This window comes from Perissodus microlepis, chromosome 8, assembly GCF_051167445.1.
Source record: "Perissodus microlepis isolate ML-2025 ecotype Zambia chromosome 8, ASM5116744v1, whole genome shotgun sequence".
NCBI classification, from domain to species: domain Eukaryota; kingdom Metazoa; phylum Chordata; class Actinopteri; order Cichliformes; family Cichlidae; genus Perissodus; species Perissodus microlepis.
The window spans coordinates 17,105,078-17,125,458 of record NC_140468.1 but is presented as its reverse complement, the minus strand read 5'-3'; the positions used below and the strand labels follow the sequence as shown (position 1 = coordinate 17,125,458).

The following is a 20,381-nucleotide window of genomic DNA, read 5'->3' as shown; positions in this document are numbered from 1 at the left end:
GTTTACACACAAATGTGCTCAACTTCTAGTCCTACTTGGCTGTTTTGACACATTAAAGCAAAAAGGACAGAAGTTTCCCTGTTGCAGTTCACCCAGGTATACATTTTTCGAATTTGGTACCAACCGATGTACTTTCCATAAAGACATTAATTTTCAAAGCAGGGTATTTCCATTTGTCTTAATTGTTTACCTCAGAGGGATTAGATGTGCATTATGCCAATGTGAGGGTGTGTGTGTGTGTGTGTAACCCCTCCTAGCGGGACCAGCTGGTATGAACCCGTCGCTGACGTCACATCTGGAAAACGAAACCGTGAACTCGGAGTTTCCCGAGAAAGGCTTGTTAGCCGGAAAGCAGCCGCACTCAGGGCAGTGTTTAAAGTATCTGCGGCGGGGACGGTATGTGACAGTTTGGAGCACAGCTTCAGGTGACACGACACACAGCTACCGTACAGCCGTCACTGTACTGATATCTGCACCCGGGAAACGCTCTGACTTTGAAGTCAACCCTCACCTGCACCGACTGAAACGTCAGCACTGAAGGTGGGAGAGTTTTTGTTGTTAGCGCTGGCACCGCTGTCCCAGAGTGGCATTAATACAAAGGTTACTACTATGACTACAGCATCGTTCAAAGACTGTACTCGTTTTCGATCCTGGAGTGTTTGCACCTGAATATCTTTGGTTCAGGCAGCTGTAAGAACCGCTTATGCTCTACTTTGACGACAGTTAAACAACAAGACCAGCCTAAATAACTGTTATTAAAATATGACCTAAAATAATGTGTGGAAGATTTTTAGGATTATATAAATACTTTCATATATTACATTACACTTTAATACATTATAAACACAGTGTTTAGTATTACTACACTTTAATACTATTTTATATTATCGTAAGTTATGTCGTTAATTAGTTAATTCATTTTTATAATTACACCGTTTCTACTGTTGCTGAACAGCTGTTGTCTATGTGCCCGCTTCCTCTTTCATGCAATTGAAAATTGGCAATAAAAACCTGTAATCGTCCCAGCTGCACAGCTTTCCTGACATCCGGATGTTCGTGCTCAGGTTTCTTCTTAAACTTTTGATAATCTAATGCATATTTGATCGTCTAAATGAAACCTTCATTTAAATTGGCCCCTTTTTTCTGTTAACTCACTAATGCTAATACAATAGTGTCAGTTATAGAATACTTTTTTTGCTGTTGTTGCATGAGATGTGACTAAATAGCACCATCTGCAGGCAAGCATAGAAATATAGTTCAAATGAATGCATAATCTAAACAAGAAAATTAATTATAAATAAATATGAATATACTGTTCTTGACAAATTTGTTAGAGCATTACTCAATGTAAGGTTTATGCCAAAGTACTGGTAATTACCAATATATGTATTTTTTTTTATATTTCTGTAAATTTCATCAACAAGTCTGCGCTCTTTAATCAAAATCATATTTTTACTGCAATAATATAAACATTGTTCTTATGTATGATTTTTAAAATGTACTGTTTTACAAAAGAAAGCAGAAAAAGTAGGACAGTAAATTATTATTTTTGGATTAAGATGCAAAATTACAGTTATTTACTTTCATTCCTGAACAAAAAATGACTTGTGTTTTTTATGCTTTATTAATTTCTGACTTCTCAGAGAGGACCAGTGTGCCGATTCAAATTTGGATATAAAAACGTGAATTCAGTTTGTTGTTTACTAAATAAATATGAGTCAGTTTTTGAGAGATTTCCTCATTATTATTTTTTTTTGTTTGTTTTCTTCTTTTTATGATTGGTGGGCTATTAAATTTGTCTGTATATAAATAATTATATAGATCTAACCTCCAGTACAGACGAGCTATTTTAATGAATTGCCTGAATGAAGGAATAGCCTACATCACATCCAAGTTACTATACAGTGATAGTTCGTATGATAGCAAAAGATTACAGGATCAGTAAGTTGTACGTCAGGCTGTGATGACACACCTCACGTTATATTTTGTCTTATTGTAGAAATGGCTCATTCGAAACCACTGCTCATCCCGTGGCTGCGGGAACAGATTAACAGCAACAAGTATCCTGGTGTCCAGTGGACAAACCCAGAGCAAACAAAGTTCTGCATCCCGTGGAAACACGCTTTGAGACAGGACTCCTCTAACACTGACATTCTCATCTTTAAGGTAACCATCAGGGGCTGACATGACAATCTAATAGAAACCAGTCATGAGCATGAATTTGATATCAGCTATCCGTCCATCTTCTGCTTATCTCATTCTTTGTCCACTAATCCGTTCTTTGTTAGTCTTTAGTCTGTTCACATCAGGAGTTTCTTCCGGCTTTCATCCTGGTTTTGCCCCGCAGGCCTGGGCGGAGGTGAGCGGCAGCGGCCGGGCTAATGGAGACCCCTCAGTCTGGAAGAGGAACTTCCGCAGCGCCCTACGAGCTAAAGGCTTCAAAATGGTGGATGACAACAAGAATGATGCCGCTAACCCCCATAAAGTCTTTCAGTGGCCGGACGAGTCAACGTCAAAAGGTGAGGACCCGCTGACCATTTGGATCTTAGCTACAGTGGATAGAAAGAAAATTCAAAAGAAATTGTTTGCTTATTTCAAGCAAACTCTGCTGTTTGGCACTCAAAATGCACAGAAAAAAAAGATCAGCAGGATGTTCTGCTTTTTACTCATTTTATAACTGCAATCAATCAATTTCATATTGCATTTGCAATTTAAATCTGATAATGCAGTTTTGCGCCGCATGCTCAGTTCCTGTCTGTCTGTGCAGCGCATTTTGCATACACTCATGTCTCTGTATCTCTAACTGACATGTTTCTCAGAAAATAAAAACAAATGCATGTTTTCACTCCTGAAGCTAACTCTCGTGCTGGATCCCAGGAGCAAGATGGGGCTGATTTGTTTGCAGATCTGGGCATTTCCATTCAAGAGGTGAGACTGCTCTGTTGGATTGTTTACCTGTAAGAGGACAGATGGTAACAAAAAAGAGGTATTGCTGAAATGCTGGGTATTGCTGTAAGTGAATAAGATGTGTGTCGGTGTTATCCCAGACCCAGGACATCCAGTGTTTAGAAGGATGTCTCTTACTTCCAGAAGGCGCTGTGTTTTTGGGTGAGAGCAATTGCCTTTTTCATTGGATTTAGAAGGGGAACATTAGTCTGGCGCTTATTAGCGACAATCGCCATCTGAATGTGTCTGGTCCATATCTGCCAGCAGAATCTGCTGCCAGCCCGGATATTCTCCAGGAGTGTCTCAGAGGAATGAACATCAGCCCTGAAGCAGGTAGGCTTATCAGCTCTGCTTATCATTTTCCTCCTCGCTGCTGCAGTCAGAGCAGAAAACAAAGAGTATCTGAGGTACTTTTCTACAAGCTGGTTCAGTTTCTCCAACTTTTCCACAGAGGGCACCGCAGGCTTTGAGCCTCCTCCCGAGCAACAGCAGCTGCAGAATCAGGTTGCGATTGGTGGACACCCGTTGCCTGGGCAACAGCAGTATCCAGTAATGTATGAGGGTGCAGTTACTGAAGCTGGGTTGCCTGAGCAACCAGCACATCCAATTGGGGGAGCTGAGGGAGGGGCCTATGATGAGCAGTTGGCGGCACAGTTCCTACAGACAATGCAAAAGACCAGAGATGGAGATAATTTCAGTAAGTTGGAGAAGGGGGTGGGTGGGGGTGGGATGCTGCTGTATCAGACAAATGGGGATTTTTACACAGACACTCTGAAATGACATCCAGCACACACAGTATTCAAATGGAACATGTTTAACAGGGACTTAAATACAAAGCGCCCTGACAATGTGAATAGCAGGGACAGAGTGGAACTGTAAGCAGCTTTCCTCATACACTTCCCCTGTCTCTGAATCCACAGGGACTCAATTCAAGATATTTGTGTACTACAGAGGGGTGAAGGTTTTGGAGCAGATGGTTGAGAATGAGGCTGGAGTGCGCTTGGTCTACAGGTAACATCAAAATGAACGCGATAAATGCTCAGCAGTTCCAGTTCAAATATACTGTAAAACGTGCTTCCTTATTCTCGTTCCTAGAGGGACAAACTGAGGGAGATGCTGTTTTTTCTATCTGAGATCAGGAGTTTACATTAGCATGAAGGCATGACTACCACTTTGGCTTTCCTTTAAAAAAAAGAGAAAAGAAATCCTCCCACCTCTAAAGCTCAGTAATTTTTTTAAATGTAATGATTTATTTATTCAGCCAAGTTCCCTTTCACCAGGCAAAATATTTTGAGGGAACAGAGCTTAGAATAAGGACTGAAAATGTAATCTCTAAATTCACAGTATGCAATTTTTGCCTTCAAAGTTCAATATCCAACACTCTTTATTGTCGTTATGCACTGTTTACTTCTGTAACCATACGGCTGTGTTTCAACTTAGCATCAGTGCAACAACTGCAGTGAAAACAGCAATACTGAATATAACGTGGTCTGTTTAACTTATAACTAATTATAGTTTATATATTGCAGGATTTTTCATTGCTGATATCTTTGATTAAAAAAACACAAAACAGCCTCTAGCAAATGCAACTGTTTTAAACTCAGCGATTTTCTCCGATAACTGAAATATGAAAATGCTTGTATTCACATCAGGACTGATCTCAATGGGACAGTTTTGGATCGTGAGTCAGGCCTCACTATAGTCTCCCTGCCAAGTCCCGGAGCCATGGTGGATCAAAACCAAGCCAACCTCACCCAGCGGATTCTGGACATGCTGGGTGATGGCTTGGAAGTTGGCGTGTCGGGCCAAGTGGTCTACAGCCAGCGACGGGGGGAAAGCAAAGCTTTCTGGAGCTTCTGCAAATTTGACCAGAGCAGACAACCCCAAGAGATTTCTAAACATCCTCAGGTTCTTTACAAGTTCACGGACTTTGTGCGAGGTAGGTAAGAGGAATTATTTTGGAGCTTTTGTGAATTTAGTGGCTTTAGGTACAGTTTTTTTATGTATTGTCTCCTGTCTGCTTAGGAATAAAGGACTTCATTGAGGGGAATGCTAAAGAGTGCGCTCCCTGCTCCCTGTTCTTCTGTATTGGGGAAAAGTGGCCTGACCCACAATGCAGGCCTTGGGAGAAAAAACTCATCACAGTGGAGGTGAGGAAACTTTCTGAAAATATTTAAAACATGCATACAGTGCTGTGCTCTCACAGATCTCTAAGCAGTATTTCAAATAGGCAGAGATTTTTTTCCCCCTTTCTGCTGCACAAACTTGTATTAAATTTCATGAGTGATCAACCTCTAAAATTGCCCTCTCACGAGGAGGGAGCCGTACTCAGCAGCACTTTTGAAGAGGCAATTTTGCCTCAGTATTGATTAACAGCACAAAGGGAACAAAGCCTGAATACCGGCGCTGACAGCTGATCCTTCAGGTGTAAAGGTTTTTTTTCTTTTCGTCCTTCTCCTCAGCCTCCACACAGGACGGCACACTGAGAAATCAAAAGCTTTATACAAAAAGTTTCTCAAAGAAACCAGCTTGACGCGTCTCATTGCTCGACCTTTCTCTGATTTCACGGCTGCCGTCGAGCTCAAACGCGTCGCCTTTGCACTCGCGCCTGACTCCCGCTCCTTATTTATTTTCTCCGCTCAGGTGTGCCTGACTTCGATGGAGTTACTCAAGAACATGGCTGTTGAAAACGGCGCCTCCTCCCTGAAGTCTGTGGAGCTGCAGATGTCCCTGGAGGAGATGATGGAGTACTGAACATTTGGAAGCGGTGGCTGTTTTACTAATTTGAGATTTTTAATCTTGGCTTCTTAAAACATCTCAGTTATGTTTGTGAATAATGTTTAATAATGACACTGGTGCTGTGTTGGTTTGTACTTCACCCGGGATCAAACGGTCTGACTTATACTGTATGGAGACTAAGTGTGCACTGATTTCTATCTTAGGATTTTAAAACAAGTCACAGGGACATGATCAGGGTTGTTACTGAAAATCAGGATCACATTTTTACAGTAATGATGATGTCACTCAGGTAAAGAGACATGACTTTCACTCATTTAACATTTTGTGCCTTCCTCCTCTTTTTAAGCTTCACTTTTCCTCTTTTAAACTGAGTCTTAATGGCAGTCAAAGTGAAACACCACCCATAAACTGCAAGTCTTCCTGCTCATGAACTTATTTGTTATAATAATCGGCCTAATGCCGTGAAATTAATGTGTTAAGGGGTGAACAAGTGCAACCTGGTAACAAACCCTGTGCTAAAGTGTAATACAAAAAGTGAAAATGGCATTAGTGCCTTGAATACAGCAGAGCCACAGGTAAAAATAAATATACAAGCTGATTTTAGCAGTGCAGATGTGGCCAGAGCATCTGGAGCTTTTTTGACATTTTTAGCTTAATATGAGGAACATACACCTCAGCAGATGTCATGTGCTACGACACATCAGCGTGCTGTGCAGATAACCACACTGGTCGATACTGGAGATTATTTGTTTTGAAAACTTTATTGAAACATTAATGGGTAGCATTCCTCTGCTGAATCTACTACATGATCAAAATGGCCTTTTCACCATTGCGATGTCACACGTAACTGTATTGCTGCTCTACGCTGCCAGTCTGAGTCAAAAGAAGAAGAAGTGTGAAATTACCTTTGGTTTTTTTGTCTAGGTTTTTCTTTTTTTAAATATCCTTTCTTGAATTTATTCTCTCTCAGCACGACTCTGTTTGGTCGAGAACTACATCGCTCTGTCTTTTCACACCACCCATACAGACACAACACATCTTTTCCACTGATGACCTGTACAAGTGAAATGTTTACAAAGTAATATCGATAAACTGAACAAACTGATGAACAGAAATCAGTCCTTGTCTCCTTCCTCTGTTTCTCCGTCATTCTCTGACTCAGACCTCGCCTCCTCAGAGAGAGGATTTTCCTTCAGTCCTGACATTGGGACGAGCTTCCCCTCTTCATCCACTCCCATCGGCTGGATGATGCTGTCTCTGTAAAATACACGAGATGCAGGCGATTTGATCACCAGCAGTAACCTGGTTCTCATCCCAGTACATATGCACTGAAGTCTGGTGGTAGTCTTTTAAGTTTATAGTACCTATGTGAGCTTTAACAGCCTGTTTAATTCACCATCAATCTGCTGTATTATGCAAGAAGAAGAGGAACACTTGAGTTTTACAGACCTTACTGTTTCTTACCAGTATACAATTTTAATGACTACTTGACCCATTAATGCTCATCAAAGAACTTCCTCTGCAGCAACACATTGAGACGCTGCAGATTATGTGCTGGAATTAGCTTTTGGTTATATACACATGTACAGTCTGCTCGACACTCAGTTGACGTTTACTGTATTCATTAGAAGCATCTGAGACTTGTGTGTATCTCTCATGTTTGTAGCTTTTTGACGTTTTGCTTACCTGGACAGTTTGTTGAAGAGCATGATCAGCCTCTTGGCCTCCTCCTCCTTCTCCTCCTCTGTCATGCCCTCCATAGGGTCTGGCTGCTCTGCCTCCACCCGCCCCGTCACCGGGTTGATGCGGTCTTTGACCTGCCGGTACTCCTCGGTGTCTGAATCAGAGTCGCTGGAGTACTGGGTATCAGAGGTCCTGGGCCCCTGGCCTCCCAGGAGCCCCCTGGTGGCCAGCAGACCTGCTGCGTTACCGTAACCCGTATACTTCACAAAACGGCTCACTAGGAAAAGAAGCGTTGGTGTTCTCAATAAGGCACGAAAGAAAAAATACAAAAAGAGCTACAAAATCATTTCAGCACCACTGCATTCACAGATTAAATTTAAAATAATGTATATAATAAAAAAAAACATGACTATCAAGACTACATAAAATAATAATAAAGACATAAACACAAATATTTAAAATGTAATAAGAGTTTTTTTTTAAAGCACAATAAAAACTAATGATGCCCGTTGTTTAAATACCATCTGATCATTTCAATATGCATTTTTCTATTTTTATAACCAGACTGTAACTTCACCCTATTTTTATTAATCCACATATTGCTTCTTCTTACCATTTTCCTTGCAGAGGACAAAGATGAGGTCAGCGGCACAGTGTTTGAGGTCTGTGTCCAGATGAGTCATAAGACGAATCAGACGGCTCTTCACTGTGGTGCCTTCCTCTGGCCTCTGTGATACGTCTCTCAGAGGAGGCAAGATCTAATGATGGGGACACATTATAGCTTTAATTTTCTTTAATGTGTTTTGTTTCTTCTTCTTTTTTAAATAAATATGAGCGAGACCATGTTGACGCTTGCAAATGAAGCAAAATGTGCCGTTAACCTCAAAACAATGATGGATTTTAAAGTCTGAGACAAATCAAATATATAATGAAAAATCCTTTCTCATAGTCAGTGTGTTGGAGGGAGGAGACGGGTGTTTAGGGATGAGCTGGAACAAGTCTGCCAACTCAATTCAATTCAATTCAATTTTATTTATATAGCGCCAAATCACAACAAAAGTCGCCTCAAGGCGCTTCATAGATACAGAGAAAAACCCAACAATCATATGACCCCCTATGAGCAAGCACTTTGGCGACAGTGGGAAGGAAAAACTCCCTTTTAACAGGAAGAAACCTCCGGCAGAACCAGGCTCAGGGAGGGGCGGCCATCTGCTGCGACCGGTTGGGGTGAGAGAAGGAAGACAGGATAAAAGACATGCTGCGGAAGAGAGACAGAGGTTAATAACAGATATGATTCAATGCAACTCACATCTTCCCGGAATTAAAGGATCTGCTGTCTTTGTGCTAAAGTCTTCAGCAACTGCTTATTTTTTTTAAAATGTCTTTTTAGTTTTTCTTTAAACATTGGCTGCTTTTTCACTCACTTTTAGCTCAGTCCTTGTACCTGACCATTACAGAGAAACATGTATTGTGTTCATTAAGCCACTTAACACTGAACAATGAATTACTGAAGCATAAAAAAGGGATCTAACTCATAGGATGAACCAGTTTAAACTGGATCTTTAGCAACCTGTCACCAAAACATACAATTTGTGCTACTTTCCTTTGTATCTATAAAAATCCCAAAGGTAACACAGCTGGACAGGCATAAAATAGTATTTTGCACCAACATGGTGATTCTCAAAGACTATTATCCAAAAACGTGGCACATCTCAGCATGGTGTGCATTCAAGGAAACTGGACAAATGAAGAACAGAAGAGGAAGTTGTAAACTTGTCTGGTTCAAATTGTCCTCAGTATGTACAAGGAGGTCAGGAGAGATGTACAACAGTAAGTGTTAACATGCATCTTCAAAACTGGGAGGCCAGTTCATGGTTTTGGGTTGCTTTTCAGTCAGTGGTGTTGGGGGATCCTATCAAAAGTGATGAAATTATAAATCAGGCAAGTGCCATCAGATTTTCATTCACCATACAATGCAATCTGGAAAACACCTGATTGGCAATAGCTTCATTTTTCACCATGACAACGATCCCAAACACCAGTGCATGGATTGGCCTCCCCAGAGCCCGGACCTCAATGTTACTGAGGCAGTGTCATATCATCTTTACAGAGAACAAAACAAAAGACAGCCAACATCCAAAGAAGAACTTTTTTTAGAGAACTAACCCTGAATACTACTTGAAGAAATTACAAGAAAGCTACCTAAGAGAGTTCAGGCTGTGTTGAAGAATAAAAGTGGTCATAGAATTGTACTAACTCTGTTTATACTGTATTTGCATTTTTTCCCAGCAATATATATAGAAGTGAGGGGTGTCTCAAGACCTTTGCACAGTACTATGAATACTACAAGTGAGTAGTCTTATAGTCTTCAGTCTTATAGAGTCCAGGCCTGCACAGGTCAGGTGTTGGTTGGTTACATGCAAATGATCAAAAGCATACTGGACATTAAACGTGCTTCAAATATTTTGGCATCAAAACATCATCATCACATCTCTGAGGTGTCGTATATTACATATTTTCTGATGTAGTGCCGTGTTTCTCTGTGAGCCCTGCAGCTCTCCGTCAGCAGATTGAGGATTGGTGTCAGCTTCTCTTTGATCTTATCTCCCTGAAAAGCACATAAAACAAATCCTTTCCGTTATTTCCGTAATACCAGCTGCTCCCTTTTTCACGCTGCAAAATATAAACTTTAAGAACAAATCACTGAGAAAAAAACCCCCCTCACAAACACACAAATGGATCAGAAAAGACTCTACAAACAGAACTCTTTTCTACTCCCTCACCGCCTCCAGGCGTCTCTCCATGAACATCAACAGGGTGTGGACGCAGTCCATGTTGACCCCCTCGCACTGCTCTGAATCTGGCTCCAGAGGCACCGTCAGCAACACATCGAGACACTGCAGAGGAAGCGCTGACAACAGGTTCACTGTGTGACTGCGGGAGTGAGAGAAGGTCACGGCAAAGGAGTGAGTGTTGATAGAAGAGAGCGGGGAAAACCTATTCCCTGCTCTGCTTTTCTCTGTTTTTTTTAGACATATACTGTTAGACTGGAGGTCAGTGTATGTGCAAGTAATCCCTGTGATAAATAAGGGTTATTTTGAACAGTGAACCATGCAAAGCTACTCCAATAGAGCCTGAAAATAAAAAGGAGCTGAAAATGATCAGAGCAGATCCCCCTTTAAACATTTGGTGTTGTTTGGCTGGATGGATTATACACTGTTTCATCCAAAATGATAACAAATGCTACTCAAAATACACTATTATTGGAATTATATCTCAAAAATTTCTTTTTATAAGAACATCTAGACCTAATAAAAAGGCATTGATTTCTATATATACTTGGGATTTTAATCAGACCTGCAGCTGAACATTCAATCTATCTGGAAGTCTCAAATAAGCAAGCAAGAGGAGGGTGCATGTTATTAAACTCATAATTATAGACTCATCCTTGTTGCTTCAAATGTTATTAAAAATAGTGCTTCTGCATGAAAGTGATTTATATCTCATTTTATAGTCCATCGTTTAAATCAATTATAACTGCACAGTATGTGTTATAATTGCATGATAGTAAATTATGAGATTATCAAGCCAGAATATTTTCACAGCTTGGGTTTTGTCACGTTGTGCTCACCCCTGCAGTTCATCTGTGTCTTCTGACAGGAGACACTTCCTCATCAGACAGAGGCGCAGGATCGCCACCAGGTGTCGGTACAGAGCCGCATCATCCTGATTAAAGGCACAGACGCAGCCAATGCCGCTTCAACTGTCCTGTTCTTTCGCACATTTAGCTTTTATATGATTGCATATTTGACTGATAACATATATATTGTATTAAAACTCCTGTAAAAAGTAAATATGAAAGCAAGGCTTCTGAAAAATGCGAGGGCCGTTACACACACCTCACTTGGGTCCTGCTTGTGGGTGCTGTGCGTGATATTGAAGAGAATTTTGAGGATCTCTGTGACGCGCTGAGAGGTTTCCAGAGAGATGGGCTGTGCCTGTGGGTCCAAGACGCACTCATACTGGTCCTTCCACTGCACCTCCAGGCAGCTCTCCAAGGCTGCTGTGAGGATGGAAACCCCTCCCTCCTGGAAGAGAATAATCAGTGTGAGGGCAGTAACGAGGAGTAAAACAGGAATAACTTTGGACTATATGACATCGTGCGACCTGTTTAAGCTGGGTGCTGAGCTCTGGCCGGAGTGCAGTCATGAGGAACATGAAGCGCAGTTCATAAAACTGAGCACTAGAGGGATTCGACCAGCTGACACTGGATGATACGCGCTCTATGAGACCACACATGAGCCTGATGGAAACAAAGGAGATAGATGTGAACTTTCCAGATGAAGCCAAATGCAACTTATTGCAAGTGAGAATGACACTGTCCTCGGGATAGTACTGTTTCAGTCCCCTGTCCTTCTATTTGTCATAATAACCTTTACCAGGCATGAGAGTTGTTGCTTTCACAGGTATAAATAAGTGAATATATGTTTTTTAGGTGCTTTGCGATTATTATAAGCTGCTGAAAATTACACAGTTTATGGGAACTGATGCAATTGTGTGTGCGTGTCGAGCCTACCTGAGAGCACTGAACCTTTCCTGTGCCCAGGCGCTGTTGTACACCACGTTACACAACACCTTCATGGCCTCTTTTCTCTTTGCCTCCTCTCCGGACTCCAACTCCTCCACCTCTTCCTCCACATCCATCTTACTCTCTCTGCGGTCCCTCCGCCCTCGCTCCAGGACCCTGTGATGCGTCCCACCTCTGTGCAGTTCGTTGATGCTCGTCCTGTGGCTCCCAAACCAGCTGATGCTGTCCAAATCGCCGCTGTTGGTGATGCTGATGTCGCTTTTGGCATCCTCGTCGAAGGCCGGCGGCTCCTCGTTTTGGTCGTTAGTTTCAGCTTCAGCTTCATCCTCATTAGTGTGACCCTGCAGCACTTTGGTTTCGGTGAGAGAGGCAATGATGTTATCGTAGAAATCAGAGTCGGGGTCGCTGACTTCATCACTGATGTCACTTGTGGTCAGCCCGGCTAGTTTGGCCAGAGTCAGGAGAGCGCTGTCGGTCACCAAAGGCCCCAAGACCTTTTGGTCCCGGGACAGGATCCTCAGGGTGCGTAGGCATACTCTCAACAGGTGACATTTGACTTCTGTCCTTATGAACCTCACAAGGACAACACCTAAATTCTGAGAACAGGAGCAGAAACATGTTTGCAGGAATTTATCATAATAATAACTTTTACAAGGACTAAGAATATCACATCTGGGCAAGCAGAGAGTGACAGCATCGGATCACCTGTCTGAGGATGAGTCCTCGATCCTCCAGGTCGTACTCGTCCAAGTCCGAGTCAGAATCAGTGTAGTCCCTCACTTTATTCTTCCTGAACTAGTAAAACAGTGCAACAAGGATTACTGGATTTCTTTATGGTACTTTTCATGTGCAGTGCTTAATTACTTCTAAACTGTGGCAAAACCCTACCTCTTCTAGTCGCCTTTGCTTAAGAGATGGTCATCCATTAGACAGGAAATGTAGCAGAAGAGAGAGGAAATAGTGCTGTTAGAAGTCCTTCTACAAGTTCACAATATGGCATTTTCCCTAAAAACCTATTTACAAAGCTTAGGAGCAATTTACTGATGGGATGAGGTCATTCCTAACCCAAAAGAAAGGTTATCTTTGCTGGGAATGACAGTCAATTAACACGGGACAGTGAAGGATATCATAATTTATTAATTTGAAGGTAATTAGAAGTTTTTTCTAACCCAGAAAATTATTCAGTCACTCTGCCTGGATTCAATCTGCCTGAGCAGGCAAGGAGAGAGGATCAGAGACAACTGATACAGCAGAATTACTAATCATAGACTCTGGAGTGTGTAGGGGTGGGGAGGGGCGGATAAGTCGGAGGTGTGCCGTGAGAGGGAATAAGGTGACGTTATAAGGAGCACCAGGAGGACATGGGTTTATGCCTGTAAACTTTCCTTCTGGTGCAGCAACATAAACAGACTTACTCTCCGTCTTTCCCTCTCCTCTGTGTCAAAGAAGAAACACTGGGCATACTACAGGAAGAGAAATAATGACACACACACACAAAAACAGAAAAACAGTGTCATGAGCAGCATTAGAACTTGTGAGAAATACACAAGCTTCTGTGTCGCGTCACCTCTTTGTTGAACTCCTGCAGCCTTATCTGAACACCATTCTCATCTCCCTGCTTGATGCACTGGATTATCCCCTCGATGTCCACGTTCATGCTTCCTAAACACACACACAAGCACGCACACACACACCCACAGACAATTTAGGGCATAACAAAATGAAAGTTACACAACAATGACGATGGTCATGGCAGAGGTTATGTATTGTCAAACAGAAAAAAACCATAAATACACAATAGAATAGCACACATTCGGTCTGTTCTTCATCCAGAATATAAAATAAACCCACTAAATATGAAATGAAATGACAGCTAGCTGCTCATCCTTTCACTTCATCTTCACAGCTACCACATAACTGATCACTGATGAAGGATTCCTTAGCAGTTAAAGTGAATCTGTATCTTTTATATAGCAGGCACTGACATCAACACTACACACACATAAAAATCTGCAGATAGATTACCATGCTTCACTGAACTTACCTCGCACAGTTCAGTATAGTAGTCAGGTGATAAACTGTATACCTTAAATATGACAAACCAAATCACCGCTCCGACTTTGCTTCAGGTTGTCGCCAAGCGTTTATTTCTCCAAGTATGTGCCCCAAGTCCTGTGTTCAGCTTTGAATTTCGTCAATTCAATCACTCTCTATGCACTCTCATTCTCTCAGCCTATCTCTCTCACTCTGTCTCTCTCGCTTTAATCCAAGAGAGATGCAGGAGACCTGTTGGAGAGTGTTTATGGTTATAATCCACTAATGGACTCTAAGCTTATAACTCTCAGTGTTGACCCTCTAACCTTTTATGGGTTTGCCAGACTTATTCTGCACAGCCCTTTCACTTTCTGCCCAGCTTTAGCAGAATTTTCTTCACATCTGCTGAAAGCCACTAAAACAAGCAGTTAGGGTGTGCTGTTGCATAACCATGCTGGAGGTTCTGATGGTTAAAACACTGTTTGAAATGCATTAGGAAAAGACACTGTTTATTCACTTCTGGAAGTTTGTAGTTAAAGATTTGTATTCTTTTATCTTTCAGCAAAATATTTCAATACATTTCTAATTGAATTCACCCCAATTACAGTACACGTACCGTACTTATATTTTTGTGCACTATTTATTTCAGTATTGATTCTGTCTCCTTCCACAAGATGGCACAATTCCCCCGGTTGAGTCAGCTCATACAGGCACAATGTATGATACAATTGTGTATTATAAAATGTATTTATTCAAAGTAAACTTTAGCATCTTTCCCTTGGCCATAATGCACAGATATTGATACCAAATGACTTACAGTAAAATCAATCTGCACTGAAACACAAGTGAAACTCTGTTTTCTTTCAGTAAGTACACTTTGTTTGTTTTTAGCTTAGATAACCTACTTAAGGCACACCTGGTGTCCTGGAAACCTTCACACACTTGCAGCCAAGTATCCTGAACACCCTGACAGATGAAAACTGTGAGACAATGATGCATGAGTGAATGACAGGCTTTCCTGGCAGGATGCATACTCTTGCACTCATTCGGTAGAGGAAACAGGCTCTGGGCGCTGGAGCTAGATAACTGGTGGCTGCAGGCTTACAACAACAGGATGCATGCTACGTCAGAAATAGTGGGAGAAATGTCAGAGGAGTCTTCTCAAGTAGGAAGTGGAGGCATATTTCTTCAAGACGAATTACAAGTAGGATATCAACAATACCAACTTTACAAGAGATGAATGGGCCTGAGTGACCTTTAAAAGCAGTAAAAGAAAACAGCAGTTATTAACATGAGCCAGGATGGTACGTCTAAATCGTCCTGACACAGACAAACATTGTGGCTATATTTTTTAACACCTTTGTCACAATACACGCATGTAGCTTAAACATAAATGACCTCTATGTACTGAGGCTTGTAGGGTCATTCCACTTGAGGGAATTTCTTTTGAGTCGCATCAAGTCAGCTCTGCCTCACTGAATATTTTCAAATTAAACACATCAGAAACCTACAGACTGGCTGTCAGCAGCTACAGAGTGTCATTTACAAGCATCACTCACTGACGGTGACTGACGGTTAGAATATAGGTGTAAAAATTTAATGACTCTGCATCTGTCTGGTGACACCAAGGCCCTACAGAGATCATCTTTCCAACCTTTAGGAGACACACCCTGCTCAGCTCATATGCCTTCTTTCCACTAATTTATGTCTTCTATTCTGAGAGTGAACAGTAGAGAAGAATGTGAAATATTCAAGGATCGCTGCTTTTTCCTCTGCACTTGGTTATCAGAGTGGATCTTATATGTGTGCTCTCTTTCTGCAGTTAATCTTTCTGCTTAAGTCCTCTATGATTCCAGAATGCATTTACTGTATGGTGGACCTGGTCTCACATTAAGCACGTTGGATTCCAACAAAACTCTCTATGTTTTGACATAATCATTTTTTTTTTTAAATGTTTGTAATTTGGCAGAGCATGGCCTGAGGACAACAGGAGCTCAGCATGAACAGGATCTGCCTGGATGATCAAATAATGTAATATTGGTTTTGTTGCTGCTGAGGTCTGTGAAGCTTAGCTGACATGTTATGACTTCCAGATAATGTAATAGAGACTGCCGGGAGTTTATAAAGTTGAACTTTAATAGTTGGTAAAACTAATTATCAACTGTATAATAGAAAAAAAGGGATGGTGTGTTCATACGCCATACTAAACTGAACATATTTATATATAAAGAAAAAGATCAATATTTGACCCTTCAGCGACCCCACAGGTCAGGGGAGTGGGTGAGGCTGAAAATTCACAGAGGCTCAGAGAAGAAACGCTTCTGCTCATCAAGTATTACTTGAATAAACACAGAGTGAGACCTTAAATATTGCACACTGTGCCAAATAATACAGGATACTTTGATCTCTAAATTGCTCTGGATAGAACAGCAACAGACCCTAATGCTTCTAAATGGGATGAAAACAGCAATTTTCAAATACTTTTACTTACTTTAATCCAGTGGATCCGAAACTGTGGGGCTGCTCCCCTACAGGGGGTGTAGAGCCAATGTATTAGGGAGGCATGGATGACCATGGGAAAAATATAATTCTAATAAATATGATTTATGTAAACAAGAATTTGCTGAGGCTATAATGCTAAACTGTGTTTCACTAAAACTTAATCTGAATCATTTTTTATTATTAAAGGCTGATATAAGAAATTGTAGGTTGGAGGCATGAAAAATTACTGCCTTACTCAGTCATCGTACAACAGCATTCATTCCTTTGAGGCCACAGCCATGCTCAATATTAAATAATTATTCTTATTAAAAGCTACTGGCTGCCAAATGCAATTACCTAGATTTGAAATGGTTCCACATTCATTTAGATGTGTAGAAGGAGACAGGAGGACAACAGGAGTAATTGTACATTCCAACTAAGGTATGCAGAAGAGCATCTCTGAATGCATAACATGTCAAACCTTAAAGCAGATGAACTAAAGCAGCAGAAGACCACAACGGGTGCCACTCCTGTCGGGTAAGAACAGGAGACTGAAGCTACAATTCAGACAGCTCACCAAAACTGGTCAGTAGAAGAGTAGAAACTCCTGCCTGCTCTGTTACAACATTCAGATGGCAGGGTCAGAACTCGGCATAAACAACATGGATCCATGCTGGCTCGTGTCGGCAGTTGCTGGTGGTGTAGTGGTATGAGTATTGTCCATCATGTCCATCCCTTTATGATCACATTACTCATCTTCTTATGGCTGCTGCCAGCAGGATAAGTCAGTCTGGTTTCTTGAACGTGACGAGTTCACTGCACTCGAGTGATCTAGGTAATCCCCAGATCTCAATCTAATAGATAGAAAAATAGAGAAAGAGATCAAAATCTCTGAGAAATGTTTCCAGCACAGTGTTGAATTTATTGGCTGGTGAGTGTATGTTATAAACTAGAATGTCAATCGTGGTTAGGTCCATCGCAATTGATGATCCATCACACAGTGAAATGCAAATGAGTGAAATGCAAAAAGTATTTTTAGTTATAAGTTATAACCTTTTCTTGTCATTGGCTGGCTGTGTTCCATAAACTCATTATTAAAATCCATTGTGCGCCTCACTGACGTTTCAAAGAGTCATTTCCAGGACCAAATATCAACACCTTACCAGTAATTTAGGAGGAGTAGCAATTCTCATGAAAATGGAAAAGTACCCGTAAAACAGCCAGTATGACCTTGACCACAAGCACAAGTTGGGTAAACCCCCACTAGGTGGTCCTTGTTTGCAACTTTCACTAAAACCTGACCGTCCTGTGAGGAGTATTGATTTATTGTGAATTGAGGAGGAACAGACAGATGGATGGGCCGATGATGGATACCTCGCAATCACATGAGCTCATCGGTCCTCCGGTCAGATGAGCTGGCGATTGATTTGCTCAAGGTTAGGCAGCAGCAGGTGTACAGGGACAGTTTTACCAGGATGCTGGGCTTTTTTTCTTTTCTTGAGATGCAGCCCCTCACGTCATCACCTGTTATCCCATCAACACTTGTCGTAATCCATGCTCAGTCATATGTAAGTTCATAATTATTTGAGCGCTAATGCTCTTGAGTACACGCACGCCAGCGATGACTCAGTGTATTATTCTGACAATGCAGACTGCCCAGATGGTAGTCACAGGAAAACTGCACAATGGACTCTAGAGCGGAAGCCGTGAATCAGAGAGAAGAGAGCCGGTCTGAGAAACAGTGTGTAGGATAAAAAACATTAAATGTGACACTGGCTCCCCATGGATTTAGTGCATTATTAAAAGATTAGGAATTATGGGATAATTTCCTAGAGAGGTGTTAGTATGAGGCCAAGTGCCAACTTTGATCTTTTGTTTCTGTGACCACTTTAAATGTGGATGAGAGTTCCTGAATGTGAACTCTCATCCACATATGCCTTATTTCATCACCAACACCTTAAGGAAAACTATAAGATCAAGGAGTTGTTTTTGACATTGTGTTTGTGGTGAGGTGGATATGAGTGAAGGACACTGCAGAAATAAACACGGTGACGGCCAAAGTGACTCAAGGGAAAAAGGCACAGGAAAAATGGGGCGATAAAGAAAAGCCTGGAGAACTGAGGCTATTTTGGGCTCGGCGGGCTTCCTGCAGGTGATGGAAATGAAAGAAAGATTTCTGGAACAATTGCTCAGCAGCAAGTGAACTGAGGGAGGAGAAAGATTGAGGAGGAGGAGGAGGAGCGGGGGGCTGTAGAGCAACAAGTGAACATAAGAATCGATGTAAACATCACAGAAGGTCACCTTAAGTTTAAGTCCAAAGTTGTGTTTGGACGCCTTGTTTAAAGATTGTTTATGCTGGCATCACAGCTCTTTTAAGTAGGGAATAAAAAAGTGTGTGTTTGTTTGTGTGTGCGTGAGTTCATTTGGCAGTATAGTCAGTGTGTTACAGACACACCCCCTCATCCCACCATCACACTATAAAGGACCAGCGTTAGAAAGGGATGACAGAGTCAGACATCCAACAACCAGCAAGTTGTGTTGGTTTACTCAACAAGCCACAGCAGGTTTTAAGCTCTCCTTTTGCGGTAAGCATCTTTTGAGATTAATTTTTATACGATTCTAAAAGCTCTCTGAACACATAATTATTATTATCTCATTTGACTTTTATGGTTAAATCATTTTGTGCTTCTTCAACAGTTGGGTCAGAAGAGCATTTTTTCTTTAGCACCACACTTAATTATTCAATCTATTAAATTGTAGGGCAGTGCGTTATGGAGATAGCTGTTCTGTTGCTGCTGACTGTCCCTTTGACTGCTGCCTCCCCACTGAGACGAACTCAAAGGTGAGTGAAAAAACACAGGGAACCACACAGCTCACAATGGCAGACATAATGAAGTATCACTCTCTACCTGGCAGTAGAAACGCAACATCAAAGCATGCTTGGGATGGCGGGAAATTTAAAAAAGTGTTTAAAGCAGAGCTTCTTATTAGTGTATCTCTAAGTTATATTATTGTAAATTATAGGTTACTTAATAAATTCCATATCCTGTTGGAAACACAGGTCAGACGCAGACGTCGTCCTACCAGGAGCAGCGGTCCGAGATGTAGGAGGGGAAATGTCAGAGGACACACACAAGCACCATGCTCCATTACTGAAGATCATCCCATTCACCTCAGAGAACAAACATCTGGACCTGGAGGCTCTGAGACACAGGTACAAAGGACGTGACAACGTGCTGAGAGTGGCTGTCAATAGAAAAAGAGCATTATTTAATCTGAAAAACTAAATCAAATTATTTGTTAAAATTACATTAAATTAAAAAAAAACAACTTATGGTCATGTCACTATCAGTCCTTTATTAGAGGGTAAATATTGTGATTGTGTTTCAGAAAGACAACACTTTTTTCCAACTTCATTCAAAACTGCATTTTTTAATATGTGATGTTCTGCACGCTTGAGTTTGATGTTCACCCTTCTCATTTTCATCACGACAGCATGGGCCTGAAGCCACGACTGCCGCGTGCACTTCAGCGTGGATGCCAGCTCGGGACATGCCAGCTTCACAACTTAGCCAGCACTTTATACCACTTCAGCAAAGGAAGCGGAAAGGAGGAATCAAAGAAGGCAAAAGATCCACAGGGCTACGGCAGATAGGACCAAAAGGAATGTCAGCAATTAAGGACTGAAGGGGTGGAGAGCTGCCCACATAGTTTTCCATCTACTGAAAACCAAATATCTCTATGTCTGCTCTGACTGACTGGTACTTATTAGAAATGTATTCTCGCAAATGGCGTTGATTTTTTTTTTTAAATATGTAAATATTTAAATATGATATGCAATAAATATTTAAGAGAATTAAGTTTGTGGTGTTTATGTATAGTCTTAAAGGAAAAGTATAGTGCAATCCTA

General features: G+C 41.4%; 3 protein-coding genes across 5 annotated transcripts; 2 read left to right on the top strand and 1 right to left on the bottom strand.

Moving 5' to 3' along the window:
* The first annotated feature begins 194 nt into the window (after window positions 1-194).
* On the top strand, window positions 195-6,803 carry irf3 (interferon regulatory factor 3). Of its 3 annotated transcripts, none has more exons than XM_084937845.1 (11): window positions 268-540; window positions 2,000-2,166; window positions 2,348-2,519; window positions 2,855-2,928; window positions 3,048-3,108; window positions 3,211-3,279; window positions 3,398-3,643; window positions 3,867-3,957; window positions 4,599-4,885; window positions 4,972-5,096; window positions 5,590-6,803. In XM_084937845.1, exons 2-11 carry the CDS (start codon window positions 2,002-2,004, stop codon window positions 5,698-5,700), a joined length of 1,401 nt encoding a protein of 466 aa, XP_084793971.1. In that variant the 5' UTR covers window positions 268-540; window positions 2,000-2,001; the 3' UTR covers window positions 5,701-6,803. The 3 variants fall into 3 exon arrangements, with proteins under 3 accessions (XP_084793973.1, XP_084793971.1, XP_084793972.1); XM_084937846.1 differs by having other exon boundaries at window positions 269-540; window positions 3,214-3,279; XM_084937847.1 differs by lacking the exon at window positions 5,590-6,803 and having other exon boundaries at window positions 195-540; window positions 4,599-4,889; window positions 4,972-5,095.
* On the bottom strand, window positions 6,428-14,235 carry LOC146381737 (chaperone Ric-8A). The gene is made up of 14 exons (XM_084937842.1): window positions 14,001-14,235; window positions 13,524-13,618; window positions 13,372-13,419; window positions 12,845-12,862; window positions 12,662-12,751; window positions 11,945-12,552; window positions 11,536-11,671; window positions 11,268-11,456; window positions 11,000-11,094; window positions 10,152-10,302; window positions 9,881-9,976; window positions 7,982-8,126; window positions 7,372-7,645; window positions 6,428-6,942 (listed from the first exon to the last, which is right to left on the bottom strand). Exons 2-14 carry the CDS (start codon window positions 13,611-13,613, stop codon window positions 6,801-6,803), a joined length of 2,082 nt encoding a protein of 693 aa, XP_084793968.1. The 5' UTR covers window positions 13,614-13,618; window positions 14,001-14,235; the 3' UTR covers window positions 6,428-6,800.
* Window positions 14,236-18,855: 4,620 nt separating this feature from the next.
* On the top strand, window positions 18,856-20,280 carry LOC146381736 (uncharacterized). The gene is made up of 4 exons (XM_084937870.1): window positions 18,856-19,056; window positions 19,232-19,313; window positions 19,533-19,685; window positions 19,967-20,280. Exons 2-4 carry the CDS (start codon window positions 19,243-19,245, stop codon window positions 20,124-20,126), a joined length of 384 nt encoding a protein of 127 aa, XP_084793996.1. The 5' UTR covers window positions 18,856-19,056; window positions 19,232-19,242; the 3' UTR covers window positions 20,127-20,280.
* The last annotated feature ends 101 nt before the right edge of the window (window positions 20,281-20,381 follow it).